At 36.9% G+C, this 15,932-nt stretch overlaps 1 protein-coding gene across 4 annotated transcripts in view; it reads left to right on the forward strand.

Annotated features, from left to right (window-relative positions):
- Nucleotides 1-2,429: 2,429 nt before the first annotated feature.
- Nucleotides 2,430-15,932, forward strand: part of TMEM19 (transmembrane protein 19) — a 38,756-nt gene continuing 25,253 nt past the window's right edge. For 2 of the 4 annotated variants that reach the window (XM_083365947.1, XM_083365950.1), the window contains exon 1: nucleotides 14,286-14,545. In XM_083365947.1, the coding sequence (XP_083222073.1) occupies nucleotides 14,465-14,545 (81 nt within the window). In that variant the 5' untranslated portion in view covers nucleotides 14,286-14,464. Of the gene's footprint in view, nucleotides 2,481-14,285; nucleotides 14,583-15,932 lie in introns of those variants that run through there. The other 2 variants (XM_083365949.1, XM_083365948.1) reach the window with 2 other exon arrangements.

The following is a 15,932-nucleotide window of genomic DNA, read 5'->3' on the forward strand; positions in this document are numbered from 1 at the left end:
AAAGTGGAAATACGCGACCTAAAGCAAAGGTGCCGACCAGCAAAAGAGTTTGTCCAGGAGTTCTGAAAAGTCACAGGCAAAATAAGACAAGGAGCAGTTGCTAATCCACTGCTTCAAGGAGGGCCTGGACCACGACCTGTATCAGGCATGCACCTACCGGAAAATTCCTGAGCAAATCTGTGAGTACTGGATGGAAGTGACCCTAGACATTGAGCTTGAGTGCTACAAGAAACCCAAGGCTCCTGAACTGAAGCCAAGGTGAAGCCAGGAAAGGCACCAGTTTGGAATTTTAGAGTTGGTTTTACTTTTGACTGTGCCAATATTATGTATCAAATAAACATGTGCTTTGAGGAAATGTCAAGCCTCAGAGTTCTGACTTATTTGGTTTCATTAGTCAGAACCTTGACATTTCCCTTGTCTCTATTCACCTATAGCAGGGGTATCAAACTGCCAGCCCGCAGGTTGGACATGTCATCTGGAAGCCGCGCCCACCCCATTGCTGGCAATGGCAAAACTTTCCTGATACATTGCATGACGTAATGTGACGTCATGAGTTTGACATGTCTGAGCTATAGAAATAAACCAGTAACAGTTCTTAGAACTCAACTTCTCATAAATCTTATGGATTTTCATCTATATTAGATTACAATATATCTAGATTAATGGATTCTAGTTTTGTGCTGAATTTCATGAATAATTTTATTTCAATTTTTCTAAAATTGAATAATTTTCTCAAAATTTTAAAAATGCTTAGAGTAGTGTAATAAATTTTATGTTTCAAATTATGCCCTAGTTACTGTTTGCAGTGGAAGTGCCTTAAATCAGGGAAAACAGGCCCTCTCAATATCATTGGATGTCCATTAGCTGGCCATATAGAAATTAGCTGGCCATATAGAAATTGAGATCAAACAGCATTTGGAATGCCATAGGTTTCCAGTCCTTGTTTTGAATGATTTTGTAAATGAAAACTGTCTTTTTTGAAATGGGTTTCTTTTGTTTTTTAAATGCTAATTATAAATTGACATTTGAATACATTAAGATATATCACATTTGCTCAGCCATGTGGCTGAAGAAAAACAGCAATTATGTATTACTCAATGATGTATATCTCTAATTCTATGCATTTAGACGCAATAATAAAACCTATGTGATACGATAAATTACCACTGCACCTGAATTTTGTGTGACTTACTTTTGAAAAAAACATTCAGAGTACGGAATGTCTGGTATGATAGATCCTCCAGAAAATGTACAGAATTGGGTTACACAGACATGAAAAAATGATGACAGTGGATAGTCCAGAATTCTGTTTCTGTGCCAATAAAATATGCTGGGTGGATCTCCAATTTCGCAAGAGCAGAATGATGGAATAAATTATAGATATTACTTTGATGTGAAGCCTACATATTAGGGCACACCCTCTTTCTTCTTCCAGTGCTGTTTTGTCTTTTAAGTAAGTGAGTCATGAGAGAGAGCCTAAATTCTTCCACATAAATGAAAGAACGTGAATGAAACGAATTTAGAGTGGGCGAAAAGGAAACCCAGATCATTTTTTCTATTGTATTAGAAATTATTGTTATTGACAACTTACAATGACACGTTTAACATTTTCCCAGGATTCCCGGTGGTGATTGTGAGATACATATTTCACTTGCATTCCATCGTTCTTGGATTTCAAAGCTGTAGAAGATTCTCAATAATAGGTAAGTAATATCAGTTCTGATATTTTACATATTTATTTCTTCTATTTCAATCTATCTTTTAGATTTTTCTTTCTACCTGTACCACTGTGAGAAAATTCTACAAAATTTTCTAGCTCAAATGAGGCATGTTTTCTTAATACAACTAGTGCAGTTAATATGCTGGCATTGAAATGTATAGCTGAGAGTCCTGAATGTATAGGTATTTGTACAACAGTCTCATTACACTTAAGACAATTTTATCCAAGGAATTTTATTTCAAATATTGGATTTCTATACATCTCCCTTCAGAAGCTCTATTGAAATCAGCAAGGCTTACTGCCAATTGGATAGAGATTTTTATTTTATTTTTTATTAATTATTAGCAACATTTATTTCACACAATATTCCATATGTTCCTTTTTTACATTTGATGTGTGCTATATTTCTCATGTTATAGGTGTATAGTCAAAATGCTTACCAATTAACCAACATGATTATGAGAAACAGAATGGAAAAGAAATAAATGAAAACAGAACTGGAGGTCAACTGTGATGCTGAAGCTAGTGATAGAAATAGTAGCTTGCAACATGAATATATGCAATTGTAGAAAAGTGGTCTAAGATACTGCCCAAAACTTTTATTAAACTGTCAGTACTAGTGATGCAAGAGAACATAATCGACTAACTTCCTAGGGAAAACAAGTAACAGGAACAACTACCTAGGTTCTTTTCTGGTTTGCATTGCATCTGGTACTTGCTGATCAACAGCAGCTTGATTATTGCTGAGACTCTTTAGAAGGTAAGCTTTGCATCAGGCATTCATATATTTTGGTTAGGAATAGGCTTTAAACTGCTATTGTTTATCAACTGTGCATATTTTGACCAGCTTTTTAGATTAATTATTCAATCTTTTACGTTATGTGTTCTTTGAGTCTTGGGTTGTAGTCCTGTTTCTCCTGTGTACTCTCAAAATATTTTATTGTTGGAAATGGAATCTTAAATATTCTCTTCCCATCTTCAAGTAGAGCCAAGGTTTTGCATACTTGGGTATTAGTTACTGTATTAATCTGTACAAGATATTTTCTTTATTGGTCTCCTGGTTTTAATTTAGGGTATTGTACTATTTAAAAAGTGTTTGGTTTAGGGGAATGTTATGTTTTTTTTAAAATATAAATCTTGGGCCAGCATTTATTACAAATTTAGTTTTCTTATTGACAGGTTTCAACAAAGCCTGTAACAGTAATACACATGTTAATGTGTCTGGCCAGAGGAGGCAAAAAGTTCAGGAAGAATTATGAAGTTCTGTGATAATGTTGATATATGTAAGCTTAAAATAGGCAACCCAACATGTGATCAGAAAGAGGAGTCAAGACAGTAAGAAAAAAAAAATTACGTAAAGCAACTGTTGAGTCAATAGTAATGGGATAATTGCCAAACAACAGTGACTGCTATCAGAAATTTAACACTTTCAAGAAAAAAGTATGACTACTTTTGATATTCAAGAACTGAGTTTTTCAGGTCAAATCTGGGATTAATTTGAGGACATCCCAATAAATAGGCAGAAGTATTAGGAATGTTTGCTGCCTTGAGTTGACCAAAAATATTTTTAAAAAGGGAGATGAAAATTATAATAATAAAGGACTCAAGTGTGAGACAAATCATAATATTACATTACATAACATTACACTGCATTACATTTGTGTCTGTGTATATATACTGTCTTGATGTAGTTATGGGGCTTGTGTGCTCTGAGAAAGATAAGAGCCATGCCAGGGGCTCAACCATATTGGAAAGGTCTCATCTGAGCCAGATGAAGAGTGCCTCTCCCATAAACAACATGGTGAAATGTAATTTATAAAAACCTATTCCAGATCATTCATTACCTGAGTCAACAAAGACTGTGTTGTGTGTTGGAATTCCTGGACAAATGCTGAAAAATGAGTTACAGGACTTATAATAATAATAATAATAATAATAATAATAATAATAATAATAATAATAATAATAATAATAATAATAATAATAATAATAATAATAATAATTTATTTATATACCGCCCTTCTCCCAAAGGACTCAGGGCGGTGAACAGGGCAAGAATAAAAAATACAAAGTTACAAAAGTTAAAAAAGAATTAAATATATGCCCACTAAAAACGGTAAATACAAATATTAAAATAACAATAAAAGACCCCACCAATCCCCCATCAGGCCAGCCGGCTTGTTCAAATAAGAATGTCTTTAGATCGCAGCGGAAGGAGCGAAGATCGGGCGCCGTCCGGAGCTCAACCGGTAACTGATTCCATAGCTCCGGGGCGCCCACAGAGAAAGATCTCCCCCTGGGGGCCACCAATCAACATTCTCTGATCGGTGGCACCTGAGGAGGCCCTCTCTGTGGGAACGCACAGGGCGAAGGGAAGTTGATGCCGGCAGCAGGTGTTCCCTAAGGTACTCCGGACCCCTGCCATGTAGGGCTTTAAACACCATTACTAGTACCTTGAATCTCACCCGGAAGACAACTGGCAACCAATGCAGCTCACGGAGCAGAGGTGTGACATGGGAGTATCGGGAGACTCCCGATACTCCCATGTCTTAGGACTTAGGACTGTTAGCTGAGCATCTGGGGCCAGCAGCTGCAAAACTATTGGAAGAAAAGGTGTTTGTTCATCACAAATATACAAAGATTGAAAACAAAGAAATAATAATGTTATTTCAAGTCCAACAAGAAGAGGATATCTGAAAAGAATGCTCCAAATGTGGAGAGAACATTCAGAATCTAAAATAACAGAGGTTAGCCGATTAACATCGATTTATAATAATAAGTATTCACAGAAGCAGAATTGAAAGAACTGCAAAGGTCTACATAGGGGCAAAGAATTTGATGCCTTGCCAGAAGTAACAGATCTTAGAGGTAAACAGTGGGGACTCAGCAGTAGAGGAAGCCAGCATAGCTATTGAATTGTTTTCATTCCCAAACCAGGCTCCCTCTTTTTTTGTCTTTACCTAAAAAGGAAAAAAAAACCTCTCTTAACTAAAAAAGAATTGAATCAATGTATCTAGAACAGCACCAAAATAGCAGAAAAAGGTTGTCTGCATTGAAGCTTGTGCCAAAGAAATAGCTATTTTTTTCCCCTTTCAATGACCCTGAAATCCCTTCCACCAATGTGGAGTTGGGGCGACTGAATGGAGGCGAGTGTTTACTGGCCGGATGCCCTTCCTGCCACCTACACAGAGCTCACAGCAGATATTTTCTCTTTGCGCCCAGAGACAGGTTTCTTGAATACCCAAGAGACTAAACTGGCCTACAAGAAAGATCAAATGAAGAATAGAAAAGAGAGATAGCAAGGCAAAGTATTACATGACCACTACATTAAAAAAAAAACCTAGCAGGCAAAGTAGATACCAACAAGACCTGACAATGATAATAGCAAGAAAACTGAAAAAAGAGACAGAGGGGTTAATTCTGGCTGCACATAAGCAACCCTTGAGAACCAATGCATATAAATGCAGAATTGAGAAGACAACATATGTAATTTCTGCAAAGAAGCTAAAGAACAGTGGACTACCTGGTTAGCTGATGCAAGATCGCACAGACTCACTACAAGCAATAGCATGACAAAATAGCAATAATGATGCCTTGGAAGATTTGGAAAAAATACCATTTGCCTGCAAACAAGAACTGTTGAAAATATAAAGTAGACAAAGTAATAGAAAGTGAAGAAGTTCTGGGACTTTAGAACTCAAATGGAGAACCAACTGTCACATAATACCCCAGACTTAACAATAGTTAACGAAGTCAAAGTTGTCTGGATAGTGGATGTTACAGTACCTGGAGACAGTAGAATAGAGGAGAAAGAACTGGAGAAGAGTAACAAATACAAAGACTTGGAAATATACTGTAAGTAGAATGGCTGTGGCAAAAGGAAGCAAAAAATAGTACTAACAGTAATAGGGGCCTCGGGTGCAATCCCAAAACCTCTGGAGTACTACTTGAACACCAACAGCATTGACAAAATCCCCATCAGTCAACTGCAAAAGCAGCTTTATTTGGAACAGCTCACATCCTGCAATGATACCTTTAACACCACCAAACATCAGTATCTGCCTTTCTCAGGTACTTAGGAAGAACTTGATGGTTGGATAAAAGCACCATCCAGCTTAAATATCTGGCTAACTGTTCAACTAACTATAATAACAATAATGCTTAAACAATCCAATCCAGCATGTCAGTAGTACAAAAATAACCATGACTGAACATTGTATGAATGCTAAACATTGAGTTCACCCAATATACAGTAGCTTTGTTATTGCTTAGAATTAAGTTCCTAGAGCCGCTTTGGTAATGCATCATTCTACTTTCAGTTTATACTTTTATACTAATATAAAAATTATCACTGGAATTTTCATCATAATGTAACTCCTGCACATTATTTTTGCTTTACTGTATACCTATAGCATTTTTATTTACAACCAGATCTTAATCTTTCACGCTCCTGTTTTCTACGTAGATCTTCATATCTGGAAAGAGTACCACTATTGGCACATAATTAACCATTTTAAAAGTTCACAGCTTTCATCATGATCACTATTATTTTAGATATAGAAGGCTACCCAGCTCCAAAATTACCTTCGATGGAAGTGCCCACCCTCCATAGCATTCACATGTAACACCCACCTGACTGGTCTCCATAGCGCCAACCTGCTTGTAGCTCTCAACTGCCAGTCTGCTTTCCTGGGACATGATTTTAACACCTCTTCCTATATCGTGGTCATGTAAGATTCTCACTTAACAATGGCAACAGGGACTGCCAGGCTTGCTGTCACTAAGTGATACAGTTGCATTGTGCTTTATGACCATATTGCTTAGCAATTGAAATTCCAATCCCATTTATCACCCTAATTCAAATCATCCAAATCACCAGGAAACACAGATTCCATGGAACTTTAATGGTATGCTTAAAAAACTAAACATGTTTGTAAGCTAATGATATGACTGTAACAAAGACAAATCTAATCAGGAGATGTTTATGTATAGAATAAATGATTCACTGAACTGAAACATTAACCACACTGTCCTGGATTTACAAGACAGCTAACATGCTATTGATAGTTTGGGATGGAATGTGCTAGGGAAACCAGTTCCAGGGTGTTTTGCATTGGCATAATTGAGGTGTATTCAGATATAAGTAATAATGGTTTACCAGAGGACATGGAGCAATATATTAATCTGAGTGATAAGTGGAACATTAATGATTTCTAAATAATTGTTTACTTTGCTATACCACCAACTGTAGTTGACAAAGAAGCCAAATTCTTAAGCACCAGTGTTTGTAAAAACCCTCTTGAAAATTAAAAACAAAGTATAATGTCTTTTAACAAAAAATTATAATACAATCCTATAGTTGTCCATTTACAAGAAGGGGTATGGAGAGGGTAGAGGGAAATCCATCTTCCTGTCTGCAGGAGTGCCACCTTTAAAATGAAATCCCATTTTGGCTTTGCAGGAGAGAGCAGGCCACAAGAGCATCTTTCTGACTAATTTCAAGTGGTCCTTTCCTTAGTTCTTGTGAAGACCAGTTGATTGATTATGTCCCATCAAGTCATTTTTTGATCCCTAGGAACCACATAGATTTTCTTCATGATGATCTAACCCTAAACTGTTTTTTCAAGCCTCCCAACTCTGCATTCATCACCACTGTAACTGAATAAAAACCTATAAGCATAGTTATGGGTTTCTTCTGAAAAAATAGTAGGCTAGTCTTTAAACATGGGTTTAATGTTCTGAAAAAGTGCTGGTTCTATCTTCTGTCACCCATAACCAAGAACAGAATGAAACATTAATTGTCTGGAGATCTGTAATTTACTGAGCACAGGTGTACAGCATCACAATTGCTGTTCAGAAATAGCCTGACCAACAGGTTACAGGTACAAAGGAGAGATTGCAAAGATCACTGGGAGAGTTCCTAACTGCTTTACCCCACATCCTTTTATGCCTGAGCATATTACTTGAACCAGACAAGTTAGTTAAACCTGTGTTTTAATCATCCATCTAAGTTCACCCCATCCTGCAATCTCCCACGTTATGAAAAGAGATTGGTGGTTGCTTTCCCCCATCAGGATGACACGTGGTAGAAAGATAACTGAGATAGCCACAGATCCTAACTTGCCTGTGTTGTTACTCTGGCAAAGTAGATATCAACAATGAAAGCACACAGTATATGCCAATATGAATTTTTTGCCAGCTCAAAGATGAATAGATTTTATGGTGAGGAATAGCTCATAGCAATATTCCTATGGATATTTTTATATAATAAAAAAAGGATTGCAGTAAGTGAAATATCAGTATCTGTATACTTTTAAAAAATATAACCAAGCCAATATAATCTTCATTAAGAGAGCCAACACACACTTTTTTTTACTGAAGTAATCTTTCACTTCTAACAGGAAAGATCATGACTTTGTCAGAATAAATAGGAAGGAAGAAGTAGAAAGATGATGGATTAATCATAATGTCCAGTTTATTCTGTGCTCTTTAGGTTTTAAATTAAGGTTCTGTTTCAGGCCTTCTGGAATGATTTGATTGTTATTGTTAGCACTGACAAAAATATTTTCAGCCATATTGATAGTTTTAATCTCAGATTTCAGCTCCTTGAGTAAATTGACCAGAATTATAGCCTTAAATTCTTACTTTATGAATAGTTGTTATAAATGTATCTAATTTTGAACAATGAAAAGGTTAAGTGCAAACCTATGTTAAAACAATAAAGCCTCAAGCTTATGAAAACGATAAAAGAATTTGGAGAGGTGGTAGGACTGAAAATAAATAGAGGAAAGACCAAAATGCTAACTAAAAATCTTACAGATAAGCAAAAAAAATCAATTGTCAGAAAAAACAGACCTTCAAATAGTTAAGAAAATCAAATACCTGGGGATATATTTAACAGTAATGTGCAACAATAAAAAAGACAACTACGTAAAATTATTAAAACAAATGAAAAGGTTAAAGTTTTCCAGTCAGACCTGGAAAAATGGAAAAATCTACAACTTTCAATGCTAGGGAGAATAGCAATGGTGACGATGAATATTTTACCAAAACTACTCTTTTTATTTCAAACAATACCCATAAAACTGGGGAAACACTTTTTTGATGAATTAAATACACTGATTTTGAAATTTATTTGGCAAGGCAAAGAAGCTAGAATTAGATTGAAAATGCTACAAGAAGCAAAAGAAAATGTAAGATTTGGCCTGCCACCTTGGGCTTTATTATCAAGCATCTGTATTAACTTGGTTAAAATAATTGATAACTCTTAAGAGATAAAAGATTACTATACCTACAGGGGCATGACCTACAACTTGGATGGCATGCCTTCTTATGGTATGGGAAGAATAAAATACATAGATACTTTCAAAACCACTACATAAGAAACGTACGTCTTCTAGAATGGGAAAAAGTAAAAGCTAAAATCTACATGAAAATACCTGGATGGCTTTCAACAATGGAAGCGTTTGTTCACCCAAACGTAATTAACTATGAGAAAATTGTGACCTATAAAGACATTTTGAATACTGAAGGGAAACTAAAACCCAGACAAGAACTGAAAGAACAGGGCACTGATCTGTCATGGTGGCCACATTTGCAAATTTAAACAAGATATGAAAAAGATGTTAAAATATCTGGATTTTATAAGAACAGATAGAATTTGAATATATATATTTGGCATCAGATGAAAAATTGATTAAGAAACTCTATACGTATATGTTAAATTTAAAGATGGAAGAGGAACAAGTTAAAGAAACAATGATAATATGGGCAAAGAACTTTGGGAATAACATAGAGCTAGAAAACTGGCAAACACTTTGGGAACAAATTCTAAAATAATAATAATAAGTTGGAAGGGACCTTGGAGGTCATCTAGTCCAACCCCCTGCTAAGGCAGGAAACCCTATACCATTTCAGAAAAATGGCTGTCCAGTCTCTTCTTAAAAACTTCCAGTGTTGGAGCATTCACCACTTCTGGAGGCAGGTTGTTCCACTGGTTAGTTGTTCTAACTGTCAGGAAGTTTCTCCTTAGTTCTAGGTTGCTTGTCTCCTTGACTAGTTTCCATCCATTGCTTCTTGTCCTGCTTTCAGGTGCTTTGGAGAATAGCCTGACTCCCTCTTCTTTGTGGCAGCCCCTGAGATATTGGAACACTGCTATCATGTCACCCCTCACTCTTCTCTTCATTAAACTACACATACCCAATTCCAGCAACCGTTCCCTATATGTTTTAGCCTCCTTTTCCCCCAATCATCTTTGTTGCTCTTCTCTGTACTCTTTCTAGAGTGTCAACATCTTTTTTACATCGTGGTGACCAAAACTGGATGCAGTATTCCAGGTGTGGCCTTACCAAGGCATTGTAAAGTGGTATTAGTACTTCATGTGATCTTTATTCTATCCCTGTGTTAATGCAGCCTAGCACTGTGTTGGCTTTTTTGGCAGCTGCAGCACACTGCTGGCTCATATTGAAGTGACTGTCCACTAGGACTCCGAGATCTCTCTCACAGTTACTACTATTGAGCAAGGTACCACCTATACTATACCTGTGCATTTGATTTTTCCTGCCTAAATGTAGAACTTTACTTTTTTCACAATTGAATTTCCTTTTGTTAGATAGTGCCCAGTGTTCGAGTTTGTCCAGATCCTCCTGTAACTTAAGCCTATCTTCTGGAGTATTGGCTATTCCTGCCAGCTTGGTGTCGTCTGCAAATTTGATGAGTTCCCCATCTATCCCCTCATCCAAATCGTTGATGAAGATGTTGAGGAGCACTGGGCCAAGAACAGAGCCCTGGGGCACCCCACTACACACTTCCTTCCATGTAGATGCAGTTCCATTGAGGACCACACGCTGAGTATGGCCTGTCAGCCAGCTACGAATCCATCTGGTGGTGATGCTGTCTAACCCACATTTTTCTATCTTAACAAGTAGTAGGTTGTGATCTACTTTATCAAATGCCTTACTGAAGTCCAAGTAAATTATATCTACAGCATTCCTCTGATCCACTAGTTTTGTCACCTGGTCAAAGAATGCAATAAGGTTTGTCTGGCACGATCTGTTTTTGACAAACCCATGGTAGCTTTTAGTGATAACTTTGTTCGCATCAAGGTGTTCGCTGATTTGTTGTTTGATTATCTTTTCCAGAATCTTCCCAAGTATTGAGGTCAGGCTGATAGGTCTGTAGTTTCCTGGATCTATTTTTTTCCCTTTTTTGAAGATGGGAACTACATCAGCTCTCTTCCAGTCCTCTGGTAGTTCCCCAGTGCTCCAGGATCTTTGAAAAATATAGTTCAGTGGTTCGGAGATCACGTCTGCCAGTTCCTTGAGAACCTTGGGGTGTAATCCATCTGGTCCTGGTGATTTGAACTCGTCTAGGCTGGACAGGTGCTCACTTACCATTTTCTTGCCTATCTTAACTTGCGTTTCTATTCTGTTTTTTATGGCACTGGTTTTGGTAGGTTGGACTGTTTTTTCCCTTTGTGTAAAGACAGATGCAAAAAACGAGTTAAATAGTTCTGCTTTCTCCCTGCTGCTTGTCACCTTCTTGCCACTTTCCCCCACTAATGGACCAATCATTTCCTTAACTTTTTTCTTGTTTCTTATATGTTGAAAGAAGCTTTTTTTGTTATTTTTGACTTTGGTCGCAAGCCTTAGTTCATTTTGACTTTGGTCGCAAGCCTTAGTTCATTTTGAGCCTTAGCTTCCCTTACTTCATCTTTGCAGGCAAAGGTGGTGACTTACAAAGAAAACCTATTAAAAAGTTCTACAGATGTCCCTTAACAACTGTTAGGTTAGCAAAAATGTTTAAAAATACATCTAGTAATTGTTGGAAATGTAGATAAAAACCAGGTACATACTATCATCTTTGGTGGACATGCCCTAAAGCCAAAAGATTTTGGTCAAGAAGTTTAACATGTATTCATAAAGTAAACATGTATTCGTAAACTAAACATTGGAACCCAGACAATATATTGTTGCTAAAATATTAAGGATTTATGTCTATAAAAAATTAATAAAATATTGAAAAAACATAAGTTTTTATATATTTTTGAGTTTATCCAGTATTAAATACCAACAGTACATCATTTCATAAAACATTTCTTTTAAGCTATAATTTAATATACATTTTTGTCCACGTGTTTTTCCACTGTTTAAGCTTTATACACAAAATTCTTTGCCCACTGGACCATGCAATGCTTTTACACATTCAGTCTCCAAATTCAATTTCAAAAGTAGTTTATAAATCTTGCAATAATGCTTTCACAGTACAATTTCCAATTCATTTTTTACAAAGTCAAATCCATAATTTTATCTAATTTAAACCTCCTTTCAATTGTAAATATGTAAACCAGTGACAGATACATTCTTCTGATTCCAGTTCTTCTTTAGATTTAAGGGTAGGTTAACCTTGATTAAAAAGTATTATTTAACCGTAGGTCCACTAGTCTGGTCTCGCTGTCATTTCTTTTCTAAAAGAGGCTTTCTGAGGTGACACCTGAAGAGAGGTACTTTTGCAGAGATTATTGTATATTTGTTCCAAACCCTTAGGATGGCAGTGTTTGTTAAAACCAACATTTATTTTAAGCTTGTCATACCATAGGTAGGTGTGCCATCCAAATCTTAGTTCATGGCCCTCTAATTCAAATGGTCTATTGTTTTCAAGTCGCCCACTCTTTTATCCAGACCAAACAGGCATCACAATACAATTTCAAATCTGGTGAACCCAAAACTTTTTCTTTAGGACAAAGTTTATATCTTTATTTTGGTGTTTTTTTCTTGCCATATATTACATTTGGAAATATCCATTTGCCATTGATTAAATGGAGTATCAGTTATAAGTATCAGTAAATTCTGAAATAAAAAATAACATCTTTGGTAAAACATTTATCTTAATTACAAAGATTCTACCTGATAAAGAAAATTGCAAGTTATTCCATCTTCATAAGTTTTTTTATATCATTCCACACAGGTTCAAATTTGAAACAATTTAGAATTTGTACTTGTCAAAAGATATGTAACCCTTTTCTTCACCTTGAAACCTGACTTTTTTTGTCAATATTTCATAATCCTGAAAATCCATACTCTCAACATTTAGTTTCTTATCAAGTATTTGATTTCAGTTTTTGGATCTTGCAGAAATATAAGTCAACATCAAATGGTCTCAATTTATAAACTTCCTTTTTAATATCTATGGCTGTTATTTTCTCATCTAATATTCCTATTCAAAACTTCCAGTACCAAGATAAACAACAAAGTACCGTAGTTAAAGGAGACTCTTGTCTCATACCCTTTTGAATTTCACATACTTCAGTTAAAACTCCATTAATAATGATCTTTGCTTGGAAGTACAAATCACTTTAGCTCCTTGAATAATTTTCTCCCTGAAGTTTATTTTCCAGGGCTTTAAACATACAGACCCATTTAAATTGTCAAAGGCTTTCTCTGCTTCCAAAATATTATGCTGGAAGAAATTGTGCAGTAAAATGATGGGTACAGTTATTGCTAAAACTAAAGTGAAATACACATTCACACACTCACTCAGAGAATCATTTAAGTCATTCCCAGATGAATGTTGAATTATCACCCGTGAATTTGTCATTGTGCTTTAAACAAAGAAAGGCATCTAATGTTCACAGGTCTAACCACTTCAAATATTTAAGATTCACCATTTATAGTTTCTATTTATGATGAAGGGGGAATTCAGATAAAATGTGAACTTTGCTTAGAAAAAAGTCTCATTGAGCACTGTTTATGCATTTTAAAATGAAACTGATAGAACTAAATTCCTTTTCTACTTAAGGGATTTGATTTAGTTACTTACGGAAGGACAGAAAACTTTTTAAGTACTGAAAATTGCTGATGGGGCGACTGAGCTTCAGTTGTGTATAGCAGTGGTAGGAAAAGCTAAGAATTTCAGGGATAGGCAACCTTGGCTGTTTTATGACTCGTGGACTTCAACTCCCAGAATTCCTGAGCCAGCGGAAGCAATGGAGCGCATAAAAAGGAAAAAGTGGTTTTGACGAGAAAGGAAGCATTCTAAAAAGCGCCCGCAGTGGTCTTAATTTTTCCTGATGAAAAATAAAGTTCTAAAGCTCAACTTTAACCCACCCACGAAAACGCATGCGCGTTAGAGTTAGACAGCTAGAGATAGGAATGAAGTAGAATGATAAATAGTCTACGCTCAGTTCACGCTTGATTTGATACTGTATTTATTCCAGTATCCATTATCACAAATTGGAAAGCCTGGCTGTGATACTTTCTTCAACTATCAGTAACATTACAGATTAAGAAACAATTATAATTGTGGCGATTCATGGGGAAACCGCCCAAATGCAATAGTTTGTGTCGTCCTAATCAAGGCATCAATCAAGGATTCCCTGCCTTGCAAAATCCGACGTTACTTCAAATAACCTCTCGTTTGAACCTACAGATTCGTTGCACGCTTTTGGTGGAGATGCTTCTTTTTTTCATTATTATTATAACGCAGCCCTATCCATGTTGCTCGGAAGTTACTAAATTATAACTGGTCTTGACTAAAAAATGTTCTCACTGAAGTTTAAACTAGAAGCTTCGCGTTTTGCAGCAGCAGCAGCAGCAGCAGATCGGAGGGCAAGCTGCCGTTCAAAAGCATTTGTACCTCTACTCGCTCATTATTCCCCGGAAGGACAAACGCGACCCTGCTCAAGATTAACTCGGAGGAGTGGTCTCGAGTGAGGGTTGCTTAGCGTTGCAGCGGGGTTCGGCGCTGATGGGGCTTCCTTGCCGTCTTGCTGATTTGATCCGAGGCTCGCTGGGAAGAGGATGGAACAGTATCTGCCTCCCCAAGAAGGTCGGCTGAAGCCAGGCGAGGCCCCACTGGCCCTGAGGTGTGTCAGGAAGCTGAGATGCAAGCTCGGCAGGCTCTCGGCGCCTGTTAGGCGAGCTGCTCCTGCTTCCCCATACCCGTCCTTACTCGTAAGGAGCTCCGTTTGCTCTTTACTGTGTACCAGGGGTAGGCAACCTCGGCTCTTTTATGACTCATGGACTTCAACTCCCAGAATTCCTGAGCCAGCATAGCTGGCTCAGGAATTCTGGGAGTTGAAGTCCGTGAATCATAAAAGAGCCGAGGTTGCCTACCCCTGCTGTGTACTAAACATCTTGGACATCGAGCCCAACAGCATTGGCATCCAGTTTTGGTCACCACGATGTAAAAAAAAGATGTCGAGACTCTAGAAAGGGTACAGAGAAGAGCAACAAAGATGATTAAGGGGCTGGAGGCTAAAACATATAGGGAACGGTTGCTGGAATTGGGTATGTGTAGTTTAACGAAGAGAAGGGTGAGGGGTGACATGATAGCAGTGTTCCAATATCTCAGGGGCTGCCACAAAGGAGAGGGAGTCAAGCTATTCTCCAATGCACCTGAAAGCAGGAAAAGGAGCAATGATGGAGAGAAGCAACCTAGAACTAAGGAGAAACTTCCTGACAGTTAGAACAATTAACCAGTGGAACAACCTGCCTCCGGAGGTGGTGAATGCTCCAACACTGGAGGTTTTTAAGAAGAGACTGGACAGCCATTTGCCTGAAATGGTATAAGGTTTCCTGCCTGAGCAGGGGGTTGGACTAGATGACCTCCAAGGTCCCTTCCAAATTATTATTATTATTATTATTATTATTATTATTATTATTATTATTATTATTATTATTACTACTACTACTACTACTACTATTACTACTACTACTATATAAATGATTGAAATTAAATAAGAAGCCAGAAGTGAAGAGTAGCGTGGGCGGATGTATTTTTAAACACAGGGGCCTGTATATATACATACAGCAAATTCATCGCAATGATTTTAACACTCCACCGTTTTGCAGAATGCCTCGAAGAAGATGGTGGCAATGTAACATTCGTCGTAGTTTACGTTGTTGAGGGTTTTCCCTAGACTAGACTGTTCTGATTTCTGTGCTGCCAAAGTGTACTTTGTCCTGTCCTGTCCGTACATACTGGAAGTTTTTCAAGGGATATGAATATGAAGTATGACTATTTCCAATATTAAAATATATTGAAAGTAGCCAATGACTTGTATACATTCGGGATATCTATTTTGCTTAGAATTTTACTTTGACTTTTGCATTGAATTGGTAGTGGGTTATTAAAACCCATAGGTTAAAGGCAGAAAGGATAGAAGATGACTAACTTTTGACTCTCTTTTGTTTGCCCAAGTTTTTTTTATAAA

The sequence above is a fragment of the Vipera ursinii genome (genome assembly GCF_947247035.1).
Source record: "Vipera ursinii genome assembly, chromosome: 6".
In the NCBI taxonomy this organism is placed as follows: domain Eukaryota; kingdom Metazoa; phylum Chordata; class Lepidosauria; order Squamata; family Viperidae; genus Vipera; species Vipera ursinii.